General features: G+C 32.6%; 1 protein-coding gene and 1 long non-coding RNA gene across 7 annotated transcripts in view; both read left to right on the plus strand.

The window, feature by feature from the left end:
* Nucleotides 1-8,524, plus strand: part of LOC143042394 (anoctamin-7-like) — a 66,914-nt gene extending 58,390 nt beyond the window's left edge. For 2 of the 6 annotated variants that reach the window (XM_076214673.1, XM_076214676.1), the window contains 2 exons: nucleotides 3,232-3,293; nucleotides 4,099-8,524. In XM_076214673.1, the coding sequence (XP_076070788.1) occupies nucleotides 3,232-3,293; nucleotides 4,099-4,112 (76 nt within the window). In that variant the 3' untranslated portion in view covers nucleotides 4,113-8,524. Of the gene's footprint in view, nucleotides 1-831; nucleotides 901-3,231; nucleotides 3,294-4,098 lie in introns of all 6 variants that reach the window. The other 4 variants (XM_076214674.1, XM_076214677.1, XM_076214671.1 and 1 more) reach the window with 3 other exon arrangements.
* Nucleotides 8,525-14,512: 5,988 nt separating this feature from the next.
* On the plus strand, nucleotides 14,513-22,977 carry LOC143042395 (uncharacterized). The gene is made up of 6 exons (XR_012967970.1): nucleotides 14,513-14,598; nucleotides 16,663-16,709; nucleotides 17,406-17,586; nucleotides 17,989-18,291; nucleotides 19,139-19,211; nucleotides 22,896-22,977. It is a non-coding gene; the product is annotated as an uncharacterized LOC143042395 (long non-coding RNA).
* The last annotated feature ends 672 nt before the right edge of the window (nucleotides 22,978-23,649 follow it).

Below are 23,649 nucleotides of genomic sequence, written 5' to 3' on the forward strand. Positions count from 1 at the left end.
CATAACGGTCAACCTACTCGGGATGTTGTCCGTAAAATTTACGAAGGGATGATTTCAACTTCACCATTTGGAACTCTTGATTTAATAGCTTCCTTGTGAGCAGCAACCCTCTATCAAGAAAATCATGATAGGAAATGCAAGCACGGGAATAATGTATCAATTGGGAGATATATACCCTGTATGCAGGTGCTGCTGGAATGTTGCTACTTAGGAATGGAAAGTTCACAATTGGAAAGCTAAAATCATCTCTTTTGTCGTAAAGTTTTGTTTTTAACAATTGTGATTCACTTGTTAAATGAAAGATCAAAATTTTAAAGTAACAATGTAGAAAAAATTAAAGAAACAATAAAATACAATGACAATGTACAACCAACAACAAACCCTTGTTCACTGCAAATCAATTTAATTATGATTAGGAATTTTGTGTCCATGCTTTACTTTAAATGTTCTGAAAACTCTACTTTCTGTTTTAAAGACCTTTAAAGATCCTCTTGTTTTGTCATTAGTATTCATGCCTTCAAATATTTCAAGGCTAAAATTTGATTGGCTGATGTAATTTTTACAAGAACAGACAGTAGAATGAATAGTTGTTTATTTTAGATCCTTATAAACAAAATGTGCACACATTTTTGCACACTTCAAACATTTGTGTCAAATGTGGTTTGCTTTGAAATGACTAAATATATGGGATATGAAATAAATATGGTTTAGACTAAACTCTTTCACTAAGTTTGCATGTTTAGATAAATAATCTGAAAGAACTTTATGTATTTATAATTTATATTCTACTCTCTATGGTAAATGTAAGTCTGTATTTGTTTTTGCACACAGATTTTCTGATCCTGAGGTTAAACCTCCTCCTGATAGGGAGGATTTGTATACTGATACAACAGTAATGAGGTATTGAAATGTGTATCACATATTTTGTAGTCATTGTAGTGTTAAAGCATCAATACCCTGAGTTGCTGTTCTTTGTTATATGCTACATGAGGCTGAATGCAGGGGGTCTCATTGGGGGGGGTTCTGATCCCGGATCCCGCTTACTGTTTTGTCAGATTCCCATATCCCGCTTACACTATGAACGTAAGCAATTCTCATTTTTTTGTCATTTCTTGGGTCCCGTTAGACCTCATTTCCCGATTCACAACACAATAATTTGACTTTACAGTGTCACACTTACCAAAAATCGGCAATCCCCCGTCACGCTTAGACCCCAATGAGACCCACAATGCAATGTATAACATAGTCATGATAATGACCTAGCATGGCTAAGTTTTGCTGTAAGGTGTATATCCTTTATTGCACTTAGGGTTTTGTGTAGTTAGCTTGAACCATGAGATTAATCAGATGCCGAATTCTAAATATATTCCCAATTTGGCTTTGATGAATTTTTTTTTCAGAAATTTTGGTTTTTGGGCTTTTTTTATATATTTTTTCATTTTCACATGTGGTGGAAGCACATCGCTCAATTCAATATGTATGTTTGTTTACTTATATCATGTCACATTATCAACATGGTTGGTCAGATATTTTATCTTTATATATTCATCCCTCATACAAGGATTAACATCCATTGGCAAATATTTCAGGATGACAAGAAATTATAGGAAAATAATCAAGTAGATAGCTAGTTTTTAGTAGAGATTAGGTAAAGTTGTTTGACCATTAAGACGGAGGTCAGGAACTATGAGTTTCCACTAGAAAAAAGGATGTGTTTATAGTTTTGGCTATAACTTTTGTTTAGTGAAAGGTCACATAATGTGAATTTTAACTCCTGAAAAATTGTATCAAGTGTTCTTTAGTGAGGAACAAAACACCCTCTTTACATGTGACATCAGATTGTAATTCTTTCTTAATAGGAAAACCAATGTGCATCCTGTCAATCAAAATAAATTCCTTCTGAATTTCAGCACTTGAAAAGTGTATTTTTTCTAGGTAACTGTGTTCCTGTATGCAGGACAACTAAGTGATTACTGCTTTTCCCTCTAGCCTTATTTATTGAGTAATGTTGCGTACAGGTATATGAAAAAGATTCTTTGATATTTTTCAAGATTGATAACTTGAAAATAAAGTATGCATGACAAGGTCACCTTTGAACTGCTGAATTTCGAAAAATTATAAAAGCATTTAAACTCTATCAAATAACATAAGATTGGCATGTCATCAGTATTAACATTTACTAATTTCATCCTTTGAACATGTTGAATTTCATATATTTTGCTCTACCTAAAACCAACATTAATTTTATGCTGCTGGTGGACCTTTCGTCCCCGAGGGTATCACCAGCCCAGAAGTCAACACTCTGGTGTTGGCATGAATATCAATAAAGTGGTCATTTTATAAATTTCCTGTGCACAAAACTTTGAATTTTTCGAAAAAACCAAGGATTTTCTTATTCCGGGCATAGATTACCTTAGCCGTATTTAGCACAACTTTTAGGAATTTTAGATCCTCAATGCTCTTCAACTTTGTACTTGTTTGGCTTTATAAAAATTTTGATATGAGCGTCACTGGTGAGTCTTATGTAGACAAAACGCACGTCTGGCGTACTAAATTAAAATCCTGGTACCTTTGATAACTATTTATGACTAAAATGTACCATCAATGAAGTTTTTTGTATGATAAGTGTAAAATGTAGTTAGTGGTTTATCTGTTACATGTATATACTCACTAATAATATGTCATATCTAAAATTTGTTTACTTAAACTCAATGAAGCTTGAAATTTTATTATTTTTAGAGATTTATCTGCATATTTTAGATAACAGTGTAAATTATGTTCTCAATGCATTATGGTATAACAAAATTCAATGAAATTTTCAGGTGACTAAAATCAAGAAATTGTAAGCGTATGATAAAAAATGTATCTTAAATAAATATATCTGGCCTTTGTTAGTCTTGTATTATTTTAATTTTAGTTTCTTGTGTACAATTTGGAAATTATATGGCGTTCATTATCACTGGACAAGTATATATTTGTTTAGGGGCCAGCTGAAGGACGCCTCCGGGTGCGGGAATTTCTCGCTACATTGAAGACCTGTTGGTGACCCTCTACTGTTGTTTTTTATTTGGGCGGGTTGTTGTCTTTTTGACACATTCCCCATTTCCATTCTCAATTTTATTGATAACATAAAGAACTTATGGCGTTGTCAGTTTATTTAAGATTTCTGAGTTTGACTGTCCCTTTGGTATCTTTCATCCCTCTTTTAATATATTTTTTTTCTCTTTTCAGTTTGAATGACAGCTCATACACCATCAAAAGTATATCAGGTATTCAACCTACCATTAATCAAGGTAGCATATAGTAATATTTTTTTATGTCTAATAATGAAAATAAGAAAATGTGGTATAATTGCCAATGGGACAACACTCTGCCATAAACCAAATAACATAGAACAGTGGCGGATCCAGCCATTTTAAAAAGGGGGGGGGGGTTTCTTAACCCAGGACAAAGGGGGGGGGGGTTCCAACTATATGTCCTCATTCAAATGCATTGATCGGTCTAAAAAAAAGGGGGGTTGCAACCCCCGGAATCCCCCCCCCCCTCTGGATCCGTCACTGTAGAAGTTTAAAACAACAAACAACTATAGGTCACTGTACTACCTCCAACAAAGGAGAATTCATACCATGTAGTCTGCTATTAAACCCCAGAGAATGGCAAATGCAATACAATTCAAAGGAAGAACTTACAGCCTGATTAATGTATAAAACAATGAAAACAACAACAAACCTAATATACAGCAAAATTAACAAGATAAAAAGACCTAATTAAAGATTCCTGCAAAGTTGAGCAAAGTACAACTTTTCTAAAGGCTTGTATGCAGGCTTTGGAAAAACCATTCAATTAAATATCGATGAAAATACATTTATTTTCCAAATTCACGAAATTTGTACCCACAAAAAGGAATTAATCCATGGTAGCTTATGGTTATTGCATCTAAAGCTGTAATTTGAAAAAGTTGCTTACTTGGAATTTCCTGAGAGTCCTTTTTATTTCAGTTAGATTACATGGAAATTAGTAATTATGTTGATTTTCATCTGTACTATTATTACTATATTGTGATGTCATCTAAACACTTATGATGATTTTCTATTACAGATACAGAAGTGTGACGTTAGAAAGGTGTGAAGTTAGAGAAGTGTGAAGTCAATCAAGTGTGAAGTTAGAGAATTGTGAAGTCAATCAAGTGTGAATTCAGCGAAATATGTTTTCAAAGAAATTATAAGTAATAGAATAATAAAGCAGTGCTATTTTTATATTTGTTGTATTTACTAGATAATGTTCTGTGATGACAAAATGTTTAATTTATTTCTTGTTTTATATATATTGATATCTTTTAATCATTTTCCATCCTTTTTTTTAAATGTTGTGAAATCCAAATATTAGTTTAATTACTATGTATTATTTTGTGATATTTGTAAAATTTTGTAAACTGATGAATTTCAATATTTTATAGCAGCTCAACCCACTGGTATTTTAAAACTTCAAAATGGAGTTTTGCATGGTCATGGTTTTCATTCTCTCAAAATCAACATAAGTTTATGTACAACCCTGTACATTTTATAAGTTTTGTAATAGTAAATGGCATGGCATCTCATGGTTCAGGATATTTATTCAGAATATCAATGAATAGTTGACAATCAAAGAGTTATTTTGATAATAGTTTTACTTTGTCAGTTATAACCTAAAATTGTTGTCTTTGTACATTTATCTAACATAAACTTCCAAAAAAAATATTCAGATTTCAATTTCATATTCACGAACATGATTCTGAACAATATGGCTCAAAATGAAAAAAAAAACAACATGGAAAATCTGTATACCTTAATATTAAGTATGAAACACGTTACATTTGGCAGCAGAGGTTTATTCTCAAATGATTTGAGGAACTTGATAATGTTCTATTTTGTGTTATTTATTAGTTTTAGATATTCTGTACTGTACTTTTAATTTTTTTTTAACTGTTTTGTGATATTGTTCTTCCGTCCACAGAAAGAAAATACTTTTTCGTTGTATTTACATCCTTATACTTCAGAATTTATATTTAAAGTTTTTTATGTAAACTATTATTGTTTTAATGTTTTCCAAAGACTATTTTTTATGTATTTTCATTCTGCACAATCAGCTATATACATACATACATACATACATACATGTATTTAATGGTTATTTATTAACCTGTTATTGAACATTATACAGCTATTTTTTTTAAATTTTGATCTCATTATTACATCTTATACATGATAATTTTATAAAAAAAATTACAATGAATTTTAAAGAAATTCTTTTGGTGGAAATTGATTACTTTATTATAAGATTGCACAACATTTTTTTTTTATGTATATTTTGACAAAATCATATTTTAGAGCTTTTTTTACAATCATGATTGTGCAATTGAGATACACAGTCAAAATCATGTAGTTCACATCCATGATTGTGCAATTGAGACACACAGTCAAAATCATGTAGTTCACGTCCATGATTGTGCAATTGAGACACACAGTCAAAATCATGTAGTTCACGTACCAATCCAGAAATTTAGCACTTAAAAACATTTTGTACATAATATATTGAATCTCAAATTTTTTTACTAATCCATCTAAACAAATATAAAATGAGTAATTGTAGTATAAAATTTACTAATAGGTGAAAACTCGAAAAGTTTAAAATTATCAACTTTTAACAAATAGATCATGGCAGTTTTGGAACAGATGGTCAATTCCAGAGAGGTAAAAGTACAAATCTAATGTTCCTAAAGCTATTCTTAAAATAATAAAAATGAAATGTTTTGAAATTTTAGTAGATCAGTTGAAGCAAAGCAACCAAGACGGATTTTGTGGAAAGTTATTTTCTGAAGTAATTATGAGGTTAAATTTGTTTAGTGGGTAATTCAAGCTCCTTAGAGCCTCTCTTTGGTTTATACTAGTGTATTATTGGAATTATATAAAATTTTGTCATTGAGTATGGCTTACTAGGTATTTGCACTAAAATATCTCTTAACTGGCATGCAAATGTAAACATATTTTTTATATGACTTAACTGTGACAGTTTTTAAAGAGAGATTTCTTTTTACCAATATAATGATTTTACAATATATATATTTTATAATTATGTTATTTTTATATCACACATTTAAAAAAACAACAACTGTAAAGGGATAATTTATATGAAAAAAAAATTTTGAGCAGAAATGTGATATTGATAAATGTTTTGAAAATGTTTATCCTAAAAATTGTAATTTGTTGTGTACAGGACATTGTTCCTTTGATAGTTATTTTATGATATTTGTCATGTTACTAGTGTAAATGTTTTTTCAGCTTGGAACTAAATCTACCTCTATTTAGATGATAATTTTTTTGTTGAGATTGATAATGATTCACACAAATCATTTATTTTGGAATCATGGATTTTATGTGATATCAGATTTCCTTGATTTCATGAATAGGGAAAACACACATTAAATTACTCAATGAAAAACAATTTTTCAGTTGCTTTGATGAAGACAATGTTAATAAATAATCTGTGGAATAGTAAATTTTACTCTATCCACAGAAAAATAAATGAATCTTTATCCATATTGTAAATTATAATGAAATATATTGTGTTGGAATAATCTTTATTGTCATATAAACAAATTAAACATGTTTGTGACAAACTGAAAAAAAAAAGCATCAAACTAACATACACTAATACAGTGACCAGTAGTTGGCAGTTACACTTGCTTTTCATGATTAAAAATGTTGTGATTTGACATCCTGTCGTATTATACCTATCAAGTATACAAAACTCAATTTTTAAATATATTTATCAACAATCAATTAGGAGTCCTCAGTGGCTGAGGGGTCTTAGGTAGTTCATCTAAAGTATGAGGTCCAACTATTTTTCTTGGCATTCCATTTTAAACTTAATTAATTACAAACAAAGTTTTCCTGCTTATTGTCTTGGTACTCTCTTTTCCTTGACAAATAAAAGTTTCTGCCATGATGTAACAAAAATGCTGAAATAGGTGTTAAACGCCATCAATCATTAGGATTGACAATCAAAAATCATCCTTAACAAGAACATTTAGTGCTGCTCATCTATTTTATAATACTGAGATTATGTTATCAAATGTAAGGCATAGTAGTAGTGGATTGTATTAGTCATTTGCCTTTGAGCTCTACATAATTATATAAGGCCCATTGTTTTTGATGTATGAGTTTGACTGTCCCTCTGGTATCTTTCACCCCTCTTTTATATTAAGATACTCTATCATATTTGGAAAGTGGAGAATCACCTAAATTAATCATTTAAAACTTTAACGGAAAGAAACAAATGCAGGCTTATGTTAGGGCTGTTCCAGAGTTTTTAAAAACACATTTTTTTTTAGGGGGGGATGTCATCAGAGGCACATTTGTAAAATCCATACTGTCCATAAAATAAAAAAAAATATTTTACTTAAAACTTTTTACAAAATGCAACCATCCGTGTTTAAATAATTGAGTGCCTCCCATTTCCTGCCTAATCAATCTTGATAAATTTTTGAACAGATTATTTTTTGTAAAGTTTTGATAGTTTCCAATTGAACCAACGAGAATCATGTTATCTGATCATATTCACATTGTCATACCAATTCCTTTTTGAGAACGCAGCTATTAAAAGCTATTTGCAATTGCACTAACAATCACTTTTTTGATTCTGTTCATTGCTCAACCACAGTTATTGATCAGGGAAAAAGTTGAATAATGTGTTAAATGAGATACCTAGTATGGGTGATGATAAAAATAAATAGATCCTCCCTTTTCTATTCCAAGTTTAGATGACTATTTGGTGGAAAATTTTGTTTTTTTCTTTTGTATTGGCTTGTATCAAGGTTAAACTAAGACATATATAGAAAATGTGACAACACATGTTTTATCCTTGATATATGAACTCCTTTTGTTTAAGTGTATGATTACGGGAAAAGATAGTTAAGAATAAGAGCGCTCTATAGTTGTTACTGAGAAATGGGAATTTGATGTTCACAAGTTCATTTTTATCTGCGACTCAATGTGGAAAGCCTTTAGTTTAGACATTAAAATTTGTGGGTAAACAGTAGCCAGTGATGAAAATGAGATTGTATTTATTGTATCAGAAGACATATATAGTACTCCAGATAGGAAAGTCGCATTAAAGTCTTGTGTTTGTTTTGATATGATTTCCCAAAAAACTTGTTATAAACCATACAAAAGAGTCAATACTCATTACCAGAAAACTCAAAATGTCAACAATATCGAGATATACTTAAAAACAATATTTAGATTACTCCTTTTATATATTTTAATATTTTCTGTTTTCTTTTTCTAATGTAACTATTTAGTTATAAGTAAAATATGTGAAATCTTATTGATTTCAAAAGATTTTTAATATTTATAATGTGAAATGACCTATCTCAGGTATTATATATGTCTGATTGTATGTACTAGTATAAATCATTGGATTTTGTGACCTTTGATCTGTGATACTCATTATTATTCTTTCCTAGTAAAATTATTATGAAATTCTGTATTTTGTTTTTTGTTATTCAGTTTCATCTCCCTCTATGCCTGACCACTTACTGTGTTTTACTTATCTTTTCATTAGGTGTTAATTTTGCATGGTTTTCTTTGGTTTAGGCAAGGTGGTTATATGAGAAGGAGAGAGGAGGAAAGACGATAACTACACATAAAATGTTACCGACTTTTCTGTAAGTGAGTGTTAATTAGTTGAGTTTAATTTTAAATCAGACAACTTTAAAAAGTAAAGGAGTTAAAATATAAAATATAATTCAATGAGATTAGAACACTGCTGCACTGGTCTTCAGCTACTGCAAGACGTTATTAAAACTACAAAGACATCAGCCTTGCTAGATTCTATTGAACTGAGTGTGAACGACATAAAAAGTAACATTAAGAATATTATAGAAGACGGTCAACGAAATATTGCCAAAATCCATGACCAACGACAGAGACATCAGGCCTTGAAGGCATAAAACTTTGCTCAGTGCTCGGACCACAAAAATCATGCTCGAAACATGAAATCCAGCAATTTGATTGGTTGATTTTCGAGTCTGAGCACAAAAATCATGCCCGCAAGGTTTTTGACCGTGAGGCCAGGACAAAATCAAACAGATATGAAATGAAATTAACGCTCACCTAGACATGCTGGAGCAAAAAATGTTTAAAGAGGTAGATGCTTCAGAAAACTAAACAAAGACAGAGATAGACCATTTCGTCGATAATTACTTATTAGGAAAAGCAAAAGTCGCAGATGATTTGGTGCAAAACATTTCCGCCATTAAAATGTATGCATCAGACCTGCAGGCATTTATTGGAAATAAGTCGATTGAAATCGAAGTAAAAAAAGAGGAAAATTATCTGCTGTCTTTAACAGAGGATGGAAGTCTTAATCAACTTCTGCCGCAATTGAAATTGGATGACAAATTATCAAATATTGATTCAACCATACATTCCTTTGGATCAGTGACTATCGAAAAAAAATCTTTGTTAGTTGTTCTAAAAAGAGAGGACGACAAACAAGCTCAGATTTTGTCAGTTATTCCTCAAATTGTGCCAAAATCGTTTGATGAAATAACACTCTCTCAAATATCCAAATTATCTTTTCGTAAAAGGTGACTTGCTTAAAAGAAACTTTAGAATTCGGGGAATTACTACTTTACCTAGTGGAAAAATAGTAGTAGCAGACAGGGGCAATTATAACAGTTTGATAATAATCAATACCGATTTTTTTGTTAGACAGGTCTATACGTATACCATTATCAAATACTGGGGATGGACTTTTTGATGTCACCTACGTCAAAGATGATTTAGTTGCAGTATCAGCAGTACGAGCTATACAGATTGTTAACATAACCTCAGAAATGATTGAAGAAATTATAATAACAAATGACGAATGTCGAGGTATTAAATATAATAATGGCACGTTGATATACTGGTTGAAATCAAATGGAATGCAAACACTTCAGATTTCAAACAAGACTAAAACAACATATTATGTTATAGAAAACGACATCAGTGATCGTTATGAAGTATCTGCCCGTGGAAATAAAATTTATGCAACTAGATTTAACGATCATATCGTCAGCTGTTATAAAATACATGGCATGAAGTTGTGGGATTTCAAAAATTTATCTGTGTTGAGCAGTCCAACAGGAATAGCTGTAGACAATAACTCTAACGTATGTTGCTTCACACTCTTTTGTGATGATTGTTTTGTCGCCTGATGGAAGGAAGTTTCAAACGGTTCTTACTTACAAAGATGGGATAAAGCAATCGAGAGCCTTGCATTTTGATGAAACCAAAACGTACTTGCTCGTCGCTAATATAGACCAGCCTGTATTTGTGTACCATGTCTCATGAAACCTGTGTTGGCTTTATTGTTTTTCTGTTATGTTTTGTTACTATAAAATAGTTAGTATCTAATTTTGTACAAAAGAAATCTCTGTATTACTGAAACATCATCAAACCAGAGTGTTTTCTAGTGGAGATAGCATATATTGCTTTTTATATTGATTCTCTCACAAGGTCATTGCATCGGAAATAAACACATTTATTCTTAAACCAGTTGTTGTTATAAAACCAGTTATGTTCTTCTCAAATATTGTATGATGGTACGTGATGGTATGATGCTAAACCCTTAACATAAGGGATTGAACTTGATACTACTATGATGACGACATAATATATCAATCAGTTCAATTGAGGTCGGGAGCTGGTATGTCAGTTATTGCAAGTAGTCCTTTGTTAATTTATGTATTATTGTCATTTTGCTTTTGTTACCTTTAACCAATTCTGACATCGGACTCGAATTTCTTTTCAACTAAGCTTTACTGTGCGTATTACTGTGTGTTTTTTGTCTACATTGGCTGGTAACTATAAATGCGCAAAACCAGCAAAGAAACGAAAAGGTAAATTAATATGTTAAGTCAGAAATTAAAGTCCAAATCTACATTTTATGACAATAGCTATTGTTGCATAAACAACTATCCGATTAAAGGCCGTTCTTTGACCTACTAGTATCATATGTTTAACCTTTTATTCATTGAGACTTGGATAGTTAGTTGTCTCATTGGTACTCATATCACTTCTTGTTATTTATATATGAAAGATGTGGGTGATTTATATTTAGAACAAAATTATCAACCGTACCATCTTAAGTGCACCAGCTGCGCACAATGGAAGTAAATCACGAAAACGGCACAAGCACACTTATCTATTAAGTGTAATTTTGATTTACTAGTTCTTGGTTGAAACAAATGGTTTTGCACTGTTACTCCCCAAAAATATAACTGATCAGCAGTTAGTACATCGGTATACTTGCATGTTTTTAACATATTTTTCTTAAACTATCCGTTTATAAATCAAGCATTTAAGATTTATTTCGATACGAAGATGTGAACTCACTGAACCAGGCAGTTGAACTTAGACAAATAGGGCTATTCTTTAATGTGCTTTTTTTTTAGTGATAAAGCTATCTTACTCTTATATTTATACAAACTTGGCTTTGAACGTTCGCGGTGAAAGTAGATTAAAAAAAAATTAACTATCTGAAATCACCCCCAGTTTGTGTGGGGTTTTTGTTGTTCAGTCTTTACTTTCTATGTTGTGTGTTATATGCTGTTTGTCTTTCGGTCTGTTTTTTGTTGTTGTCATAATTGTCTGTTTATTTTCTACTTTGCTATATTTCGCCATTCTTTTAGTAATATATTTATGTAAGAGGTTCAACTAGTTGAATATCTTAACGTATAACAAAAGTTGAAGAGATTATAGAACCAAATTGGATAAAAAATATCAAAAATTCGCAAAGGAATCAGTTTAAAGATAGGGATCTAATGCCCAATACAATGATATCGTAAGATAGCTTTAAGGTTATTTTTAAAACTTTAAACCCACATATAGAATTTTGAGGATAAACCATATTTAATTCCATTTATACATGTTATAAATGAATAACTGATGCTTATTACATATGAATAACATATTTTGTAAGGCGTTATTCTACTTATATTGAGAGGTAGTTACAATTATAAAGTCTGAATAATGCACATGTCAATACGTTTGTTTTACATTGAATTCAATTGTTAATAACTATGCGATAGTATATAAGCAAATTGAAACGAATTGTTTAAATGTCACCAATTTAATCAAACAATTGATAAAAATGTTCCTTATTTGAGTAATTTAAGAAGCAATGAGTTGAGAGTAGCAATAATCTGTTTCACCAATTGGTCACAACATCAAAACTTCTTTAACTCCTGCCCCAGAGTAAGTAAAAATGAACTTTAAAGTCCGAACAATTACTTTAAGAATTTGGCAGCATTTTGTTCATTTTTTTTAATGCTATATATGGCTGTATAGATTCAATTGCAATTAAAAACCAATTCTTCAGAGAACAATTGAAGGTCTTTCAACCTCGATAATAAGAATGAAATTAAAAAACGATGTTAGAAAATGTCACTCCTTGTTGGTTATTTGGTTCTTCAAATTGATATAAAAAAAGATTAATAGGTATATGCAGAAGACTTAATTGTTTTATTATGAACAGAAAATAATTTTTAGCAAAGATCAAAATCTAGAACGTCAAATTGACCTTTGACCTTACCTCAATTTCAAGGTCATAGGTCAGTGATCTTAAATCAAAAGACCCCAGGACAATCATTTTTTTTGGTTGTGGAGAAATACTGATTTCAAATACTTAAGGGGAGAAAACTCCTATACTGGTTAACCAAAACACTTCGACTGAAATAAGTTGAAGTTGCGCCTTTTTGTAAACAGTAATTTGGCAAACAAATCATAGCATTAACTGTAACAGTTTCTTTTGAATAACGATAACAAGCAAAATTCAAAATTTATAACATGACCTTGAATTTCGACCTTGATCTCAATTTCAAGGTCATAGGTCAGTGAACTCAAAACGGAAGACCGGAGGTCAATCACTTGTATGGTTGTGGAGAAATACTGATTAGAAATACATAAGGGGAGAAAACTCCTATAAGGGTTAACCAAAACACTTTGACTGAAATAGGTTGAAGTTGCGCCTTATTGTAAACAGTTATTTGGCAAACACATCATATCATTTACTGTCGAAGTTTCTTTTAAATAACGATAACAAGCAAAATTCAAAAATTTAGTACATGACCTTGACCTTTGACATTGACCTCAATTTCCTCCAAATGGACCAAGGACTTCATATCAAAGGACTGTAGGCCTCTACGACTTATAACGTATGAATTTATCCAACAAATCGCCTATTTTAAATTTTCAAAGGGAAAAACTCTTCTGATCACTCAAGTCAAAATAAACCAAATCATTCTCAAGAGTAGACAAACAATTTGGTGAAAACAGTTTGCTAAAATCTTTTACGGTTTTAGAGATATAGGGATACCAAGAAAAAGGGGACGCGGGGAGATAACTCCTATAAGAATAAGTGTTCGGTTACACAGGGCGAGTTTTGAAATCTCCATTACTGTACAACATCCATTCGATATGTTGTAAGACAAAAAAGCATCTCAGACGGCAGGAAAAAAAAGAAAAAAAAATCAGAAGAAAAACAAAAGGTCTTTCCACGAAAAGGGGAAAGACCTAATTAAAGTCACTAATATATAGTGACACCTGTGTTTACTTAAACGCTTATACATTTTTCATGTCGGGGTGTACTTAAGAAGGAAGAAATATATATATAGTTATATTTCTACTTCATGACGTTTAGACTGTATGTATACTATACTCATGATACTATTGTTGTTTCTTTTTGTTATTGCCATTATCTTAATTATGTCTTATATTGTTCTATGCTCCTTGTGAGCCCATTTAAGGGAAATAAACGTCTTCTTCTTCTTCTTCTTTTTCCCCAAGGGTGACTGGGGTATAGAAATATGGTCACTTGGTCTTCTCCCGACCGGCAGTAAAACGCTTGCTGAAGTGGGGCGTCCGTTTGGCTGTGTGGGATGTATCAAGTTCGCAGTCACGTCCGTCAGAAGGGGACGTTAAATCCGATGCCTCGTGTAAAGAGAGTGCCACGCTCTTTGCACGTTAAGAACCCTTGCAACAACTCTTTGAGGGGTCCGTAGGTGGCCTGTTGCAAGGCAAAATTTCTGTCCCTATCCAATATACCCTAATTTTCCAGGGGCAGTCCAAATTTCCCCGACCACCATCCTAGATGGCCTCTATTACAACAACCTACCTATTGTATTTATTGTAAACTTGTTCTCGTCCTGAATATGCATGAAATATTTGCCACTGGACGTTAAGCAACCAACAATCAATCAATCAATCTTCTTCTTCTTCTTCTTCTTTATTGCCTATTAGTTATCATTAAACAAAAATAGTTTAATAGTACACATTCATGTATTGTAGTATTAGACAGTATAATTATTTCATTTGCTATTTAATATATATTATAAAAGATTTACCTTTGAAACTTTGTCTACTGTTTAATAATACGTAATGTGCATGTACTATCATGTTATAATCCGGGTACTTGAATTTCGTAATACAAATGGTGTATACCAGTGTATAACCATAATGAAGCTGCTGGGACAATTGGGATTCTTCATTAGCAAATAAACATATTTTGTTAAAGGTAAGAAATAAAATTATTGTATTCCTGTTTTATCTTTTTGTCACCCAGGTGTGCAATTCAGTTCCATTTAAATGTAACACACTTATATCAGCCAAGGTAATTTGTAACAATGACTTAAGTATATAGATAAATATATATATGTGTGTTTATTTAAAGGTAAAGGTAAACACATCACAAATCTACCACTTTATTACAATACATATCATAAAATGCACGTATTAGGATTGAAACACATATCCTAATTTATGATGAAAATTTTGTGTAGATTGATTGATTGATTGTTTGTTGCTTAAAGTCCAGTGGCAAATATTTCATGCATGTTCAGGACGAGAACAAGTTCACAATAATTACAATAGGTAGATCTTGTAATAATAGAGGCCATCCGGGATGATGGTCGGGGAAATTAGGACTGCCACTGGAAAATGAAGGAATATTGGATAGGGTTAGAATTTTTGCCTCGCAACAGGCCACCTACGGACCAATAAAAGAGTTGTTGCAACACAGGTACAATCAACCCTTCTCCTTACACTTAACGCCCTTGAATCATTATAATCATGTAACATGCTTTATGGGGCACTTATGTTCACCAATTTGCCTCAAATTCTCATATTATTAATTTATCATGTTTATAACCATGTAAAATATTTATCCAAAATATAAAATAAGTCTTAAATAAATAGGGCGCGGGCTCGATAATATGCAGTTTCGTTTCGTTTCGTGCGTATTTGAGTTTTATGACATGGAATTACCCATCGAGTTGACCTCTGAAGACCTCCGATAGTCATTTAAGCGATATAATTAGTTTTCAAAGATACCAGGATTATAATTTAATACGCCAGACGCGCGTTTCGTCTCATCAGTGACGCTAAAACCAAAATAGATATAAAGCCAAACAAGTACAAAGTTGAATAGCACTGAGGACCCAAAATTCAAAAAAGTTGTGCCAAATACGGATAAACATGAATATACTAGACTTAAATAGAAAGCGCACTCATGCAATTGGATTTTTTTCTATGTCTGTTTAATTTCATTAACTACGACACAACAGAAACACAACTTTAAAATATAACACACAGAAACGAACTATGGCCATTTTCCTGACTTGGTACAGGACATTTTAAGAAAAAAATGGTGGGTTGAACCTGGTTTTGTGGCATGCCAAATCTCCCGCTTTAATGGCAATGTTAACTCTAACATTAAAATGACAACATTACATGACAGGAATACAATACAAATAAATTGGAGAACATATTGAACAGAGAAACACACGAATAATAGCTAACAAAAGGTATCAGATTTAAAATTTAATACGCTAGACGTGCGTTTCGTCCACACAAGACTAACCAGTGACGCCCAGATGAAAACAGTTTGAAAGCCAAAACAAGTACATAGTTGAAGAGCACTGGTCGTGTTTACTTTTATAAGAATGATTTAATGTGAACAGAATCAGTCAATCACTTTTAATGTTGACATTATTTCCCTTTCAATAACCGAACACGCACAATGCATGCGTTTTCCATCTCTAACAAAGGGGTTCAATTAAAAATCAAACAAATAAGAATTCAATAAGTTCTAATCATTCACTTGCGATCATTTATCATCAATGTTAATTAGCATAATTTGACAAAATTGGACCATATTGACTGCTTAAAACATTTTAAAAATAATATTATTTCATTATTTAAAATTCATGGATGATTGAAGAAAAAATCATGAACTCAATTTTATTTAGATATCTCATAGCTTGTGCTCCTTTGAATAAATAGAAAGGCAACATAACACTAAAACAGATAAAAAGTAAAATTCTTTGTAAGAGAAGATCTTCTATAATAACCGTTCACAATTGATCATTTAAAAACGTCTTTATTAGTTTTATGCTTGACTTCTTAATCATGCGTTTATTTGAAATGGTAATTTTTGAAATCGTATAACACCTGAAAGTTTAAACTGGTTTTAATTTCTATTGCTACATTGTCGAATATAAATATGTAATATCGATTTTTGAATTTAATTATCTGTTATGGACGTTTCAGTAAGAAATATAAATAACTAGATATTTTGTAGGATTTAAATAATACTGTAGAATGTCTGTGTGGCTTTTTGTTTTGCATGTAAGTATAATATAAACAATGTTAATGAGCGTATCAATCACTTTGATCTTATTACAGAAATATGACATCAAATGATCATTTTATTACGATACATCTATTTGGAAGAAAATAATAAAGAAAAAAAAAGTTGAAATTATCATTTGTATTCTTTTATGAACATGAAGTATCGATAATTATTTCATGCTCCAACGAGCATGTTGAATTGCACTTTTTGTGAGTCAATGGTTTGGTTGAATTATGTGGCAGTTCTGAGATACGGTTTTTAGTTGAATCTGTCATGTGACTTCCATCACCACGTGCCCAAATTGTCGACATCGTCACTTCCAACACATGTTGAGCAAACGGGTGAACAAGTTTGGTTTTGTACTTCACAAAATGCACAGGAAATTAAAATCCAAATTTTGATTACCTCCCTCATTTGTACGAGAATAAAAATTACGTACTTACGGAACATAAATTATTTCTATGCTACCCTAAAGAATGACGATTATAAAAGTGCTTGAAACTATTATTAGAGAAGGGGTACAGGCGCAAATTCTATCTGGTAAATGACGTCCTAAAGGCGTGTAAAATTGACGATCTTCTCCGGCGATGGACATGATTCAAGAAAGACGTATTTCACTGTACTTTGTTTTAAGTTCTTTTTTTAATTTATTTATTTTCATATTCAAAGTGGCTTCAAAATGATTTTTACAGCTGTTGAATCCAGCATCGTTGCTGCAAACATTTGATATACGATGTCCCGATAGTTCACAGTGGCAGCTTAAAGAAACGGGGGTTTGCAACCGATCTTTACCTGATTATTACTGTCTGTTTGACGAAAATAGAAAATCTCTAACTGAATTTTGTAGAAATGGATCCGAATTTTTCCGACCAGGTGAGAGTTATTTAAATATATGTTGGGACCTACTAATACTGTTCTAACTTATATTTGTTTCTTTAAAAACTATTTTCATAATAAATGTTTTGACATCTTTTTCTCTTATTATTAAGAAGGCTGATTGAGTATTCAACAAGCAATGCTCGGCAAATGAAGATAACAACATGACATGCTCCTTTAGTATTTACTAGATATACATATAAGTAACGCACTGGACCAACATTCACCAGACTCTAGGTGTACTCCTAATCGTGTATCTGAAGGGAAAACGTTGAAATTTTCTTGGTGTTCCGTACTTTTGTGATTTTAACTTTTTAGACATCTTCGTTGAACAAAAATGTGTAATGGTTCTTTATCTAAAATGTATAATGTTATGTGTAATGGGTTTTGTCATTACAGGCTACAAGTTAGTAGTAAGTGGTGCTTTGACTGGAAAACTGTGTGGCGGCGATTTCTTTCAACCATTTAAATTTTGGACTAATTACAGTAATGATTGCGCTTTGACAAAGTCGAACTGTGGTGACGAAGGCCAAAACAATTTCAATAACGGAAGTTCAATCTCTGACAGAGCATGTCGATGTGATCACACAAAAGGATACGCGTTCGTGCGAAAACCAGATAATGACTGTTTTTGCTATCCAGCATATGAAGACTGTTCCTGTTATTTCAGGTCTTGTGGGTATGATTACGTATTAACACCAGGTAATTCATGAAGGTTTTTTGTTTATCAGTTTCTTCTGTATTTTTTTCACCGTTCTCATTTGATAATAGCAGTAATAACAGAGTCCTTAATTTTAGCCGGTAAAAGTATTTAGCTGCAATTTGTACATTTTCCCTTTGATCTTACTGCCTGATATTGTTTTAACCTCATAGAAGGACTTGATACTCAAAAATATTAGGCACTGACGTCATGTATCAGTGCAGCAACGTCACGGACTCAAGTCAATTCGTGTCAATTTATAAATGAATTACTGGAAACTTTATTTATACAACCGGAACACTACAGTTGTATCCCATCGGTTTGTATGTGTAAATTAAATTACTTTATTTCAATTTCACGCATATTCGCAACAACAACAAATACAGTTATGACAAATTACCGATACACAGGATAATCGCATTTTATTTTGTTCATACTTCATCAACTCGAATAGTATCACGCCCCAGCAAGCTCGCTTAATATTCTTGCTGATAAAGAAAGTATCAAAACCAAAAATGCCATTATTTTATTTAAAGAAGTTTGATTGATAGGATTTATCACTATTGAATTAAATATATCAACAAAATAAATAAAAAATTGACAGTGAAATTGACTACATCATGTACATCATCCACCACCACCTGACTCCAAAAAAAAGCAATGAAACAATGAATTCACACCAAACATGCTAAACGAACACATTTACTCCATATAGCTTATAGTGGTACAGTTACGAGTTGTTGTTAGGTTAAACAGGTTTAACATGTAACAATACTCCACTTTCTCTATCTACAACACTTCAGAAACTACGCCAATATCATAAAATACGTAAACATTTTCTTCTTTCAGATTACCAGTGTGTTAAAACATCAAATTGGACGGGAAACTATAAATGTGCAAAAACTGGCAAAGAAACGACAAGGTAAATAAATATTTCAATTGAAGTAAGCACCGGTTACAGATTTCTATCAAAATAATACCAGGATTAAAATTTTATATATACGCCAGACGCGCGCTTCGTCTAAAAACAACTCATCAGTGACGCTCGAATAAAAAAAAATGTTAAAAAGCCCAAATAAAGTGCGAAGTTAAAGCCTCGGTCACACCTTACCGGATAGCTCGAACGGACGCCTAACGGATAACTTTTTTTCAATCCGTTCATGTCCGTTAGACGTCCGTTCTTATCCGTTAGGCGTCCGTCCATATCCGTTGCATGTCCGTTAAGCGTCCGTTTTATCCGTTGACGTCCGTTCTGTCCGGTGGAAAATTTTGAGCATGTTCAAAACTTTGAACGGACGTCCAACGGATAAAATGTCCGTTGAACGTCCGTTAGGCGTCCGTTTTGTACGGTACTCGTCCGTTTTGTATCCGTTACGTGTCCGTTATGCATCCGTTGGAGATCCGGTAGACCAATTCACCAACGGACGTCTACCGGACGCCTAACGGACGCCTAACGGACGCCTAACGGATAAAACGGATGTGAAACGGACATTAACGGAAGGATAACGGATAAAACGGATGCCTACCGGATGTAAAACGGACAAATGCCAATTGAAATTTCGCGTTAGAAATGCCAATAATTGGTATGTCAGATTTTCTTGAGTGTCATGAATATTTATTATTCGTGATGGATCTTGGAGTAAGAGCACGTCTTCGCTACCAAACAGCCCTTATTCAGGCCAGACTCAACTTAAATGTAGCAAATATAAACCTTATAGCTGTCGAAAGGAGAAGAAGGAGAAGACAAAGGAGATGGTGGACACGACCATGGCTTAGTCCTGAAAGACGATGCAGTTTTGGTCTATATGACCAACTCATGACCGAACTTAGGCGGGAGGATCGGCAGTCCTTTGTACACTTCCTTCGAATGCCCACAGAGATGTTCGACGAGATATTGCAAGTTGGACCTCGCATAGCCAAGCAGAATACCTTTTACAGAAATCCACTGGAACCAGGACTCAAGTTAGCAATTACACTTAGACACCTTGCCTGGAGCAAAATATCGTAGCATGCAGTACGGATGAAGAGTTCCGTATAACACATTATCCGTTTTCATACCAGAGGTACATAATATAAACAAATTCAGAAAATCAACTTAAACTCTATAAGACTGAATTACCACACTGCTTCTACCTTGATTTTTTTTAATCAGAGTAGCTCTATATTTGCACACATATCATGCTAAACAAGACGCAATACAAAATAAAATCAACTAAACCTGTTAACTAAAGTGACCCTCGTGTGTAAAAACGTAAAAAAGAATCGGATAAATTGTTCTATTTGTGTGGTACGTGTGACCTTGATACCTGTCCTACTGACCACACTTTCCCAGAAGCAAATATTATAACATATATACATGTACTAGATACAATCATTTTAAGGTCACGTGTATGTGGTTTATTGCCTTTAATTTTCAGATGGTTTATTGCTTTTAATTTTCCGATGGTTTATTGCCTTAAATTTTTAGATGGTTTATTGCCTTTAATTTTCAGATTATTTTGTTCATCCGTTTTATCCGTTACGCTTCCGTTAGGTGTCCGTTTTATCCGGTACTCGTCCGTTGGATGTACGTTCGACGTCCGTTCTGTCCGGTACGTATCCGTTTCACGTACGTTCAATGTCCGTTGTGTGTCCGTTAGGCATTCGTTACATGTCCGTTAGTAAACCAACGGACTCCCAACAGATAAAAATTTTGTCAACGGATAACTTTTTTTTTATCCGTTAGGCGTCCGTTCGAGCTATCCGGTAAGGTGTGACCGAGGCTTAAAGAGCATTGAGGACCAAAAATTCCTTAAAGTTTTGCCAAATTCTGCTTAGATAATCTATTCCTGAAAAGCCTTAGTTAGTATTTCAAAAATTGAAAGTTTTGTTAACGGTCAATTTATAATTATGAATATATCAATGATAACTCAAGCCAACACAGAAGTGCTGACTTCTGGGCTGCAAGAGATAACATAAATCGACATTAACATATTTTTTTCTGTAATTAGGTATTTTATTCAAAATGACCTCCCTCCACTTATTCCAAAATTAAATACACTTAATATTCCCAATTTCGAAAAGGCCTAGAATGTATTCGGTTGAGATAGCGTATAAACACATGTCTCACTTATAAAACAACAATAGTATTAAGGGAAAACTAGTATATCCTTGAAGCCTAGAACCGAGTGCAAACATTTTCTTTCAATGAGATACCAACGTGAGATGAAAATTTATTTATCAACAGCGCAAGTGTTAATCATTATATTTTCAGAATCTTCAAGATAGTTAACGCTTTTTAGTCATTCGATGATATCGGGATATATGCCTCACTCGAGTGCGGAGGGTAAAATGAAGAATGCAAAAGGGGAATGTGTCAAATAGACATAAACTACCAAAGTTAAAAAAAAAAAAAAAAACCAAGCCAAAGGCCACCAATAAACTTAATCACAACTAGAAAGTCTCGCACGCGGAGGCGGTTTTCAGTTGGCCCTTCAACAATAATACATACTAATTCAGCTGTTAGGTTTAATCCAGTTTAAATACTTAAATGTAGGAGACTTTGGAACATTTCCTATAAGTATTCATTACTCATGAGTGAAAACAAAGCAATGCTCGCTCTTATTAACTGGTGAGGCCACAAACATGGATACGGATTGTGTCCTTAAAGATGCAACTTCATAACATATGAAAACCCGTATAGTAGGTACTAATCGATGGGTAAAAGTATAATATTAAACATACCTTGGTCGTTAAATCTTTAGACTATCATTGCATTTACAGATAAAAAAGAAGTCCCCTTTTCTTCCCATATTGTAAATTAAAAGCGGGACGAAAGATACCTGAGGGAGAGTCAAACTTATAGATTGAAAATAAATTTACAACGCCATGACTAAAATAAAAAGACTAACAGACAAATAATAGGACAGAAGACACAATATAGAAAACTCAAGACTAAAAACACGAGCTCCACCAAAAACTGGGGGTGAACTCAGGTGCTCCAGAAGGGTAAGCAGATCCTGCTCCACATATGGCACCTGTCGTGTTGCTTAGGATATTACAAATCCGGTAAATAGTATAATTTTGAAGGTCACATTTGTGAAAAGGGAAAGAGTATTGAAGTAACGACATAAGGAACATATCATATATCATCTGTGAAACTGTTATCCCATAACGGTCAACCAAGTCGTGATTGCGTCCGTAAAATTTTCGAAGGGATGATTCAACTTCACCATTTGGAACTTTTGTGAGCAGCAATCCTCTATCAAAGAAATCATGATAGGAAATACAAGCATGGGCATATCGTATCAATTGGCTGATATATACTCCGTATGCAGGCGCTGCCGAAATGTTCTACATAGGAATGAAAAGTTCACAATTGGGAAGCTGAAGTCATCTCTTTTGTCGTAAAGTTTTGTTTTCAACCGACCTTCGTAGTCAATTTCTAGATGTAAGTTAAGTAACCCGTTCACATGTAACTCTGTCATATTTAAGCATCTGATGATATTTGATATCACCACAGCGGAAATGATTTTTATCTTATATTTTTTGTATTTAAATTGTGCAATTGATGATAATTATATAAGCAATAGCTTTATGGAGTATACATTTCATTACATTGAAATAGGAAAACACTACAGGTAGAATCGCAGCTATCCTCTATGCTAGATCATGGCTTTTGGTGCCAACATCTGGACGCAAAGGACACATGTATGTTTGTTTATATAAAATGTATAGTTTAAAATATTTCAGTAAAATGTTTTTTCCAAAACAGTTGTGTTTATATTCTATATTTTCAAAATCAAAGATAACAAAATACAGGAAACAAATGCATTTTGATGTTGTACACATTTATCAAAAGAACGTATTATTTAAACTATAAAGGTAACACAGTAACATATCGTAATGTAAATAGATTAAAACTGTGTAAATAGCATAGTAAATAAACTCATCATAGATACCAGGATTGAAATTTTGTATTTGCGAGTTTCTTCTACAAAAGAAGACTTATCAGCGACGCTCTAATAAAAAAGGTTAAACAGCCAAACTAGAGTACTTATAACATTAAAAATAAAACATACATATATACATACAGTTTAATAATTGGTTTTCTTCCAAAAATGATCGAGGAATGCCATACTTTCATAATGTGTGTAGATTATTAAATAAAATTTCAAGGTTTTTTCTTTTGATCTATTTCCTATTTTGTCGATGTTATTTTACCAAGATATTTGGTTCTTAATATATAATTCTAAGTCCGATATTTTTCTTATTTTTATCATTTTTAACCGGATTTTTGTGACAAAAATGTCGGTTATTGATTTGGGGATGTACGGCGGGCGGGCGGGCGGGCGGGCGGCAATCAAATGTTGTCCGTGCTT

This window comes from Mytilus galloprovincialis, chromosome 8 (assembly GCF_965363235.1).
Source record: "Mytilus galloprovincialis chromosome 8, xbMytGall1.hap1.1, whole genome shotgun sequence".
Lineage (NCBI taxonomy): Eukaryota > Metazoa > Mollusca > Bivalvia > Mytilida > Mytilidae > Mytilus > Mytilus galloprovincialis.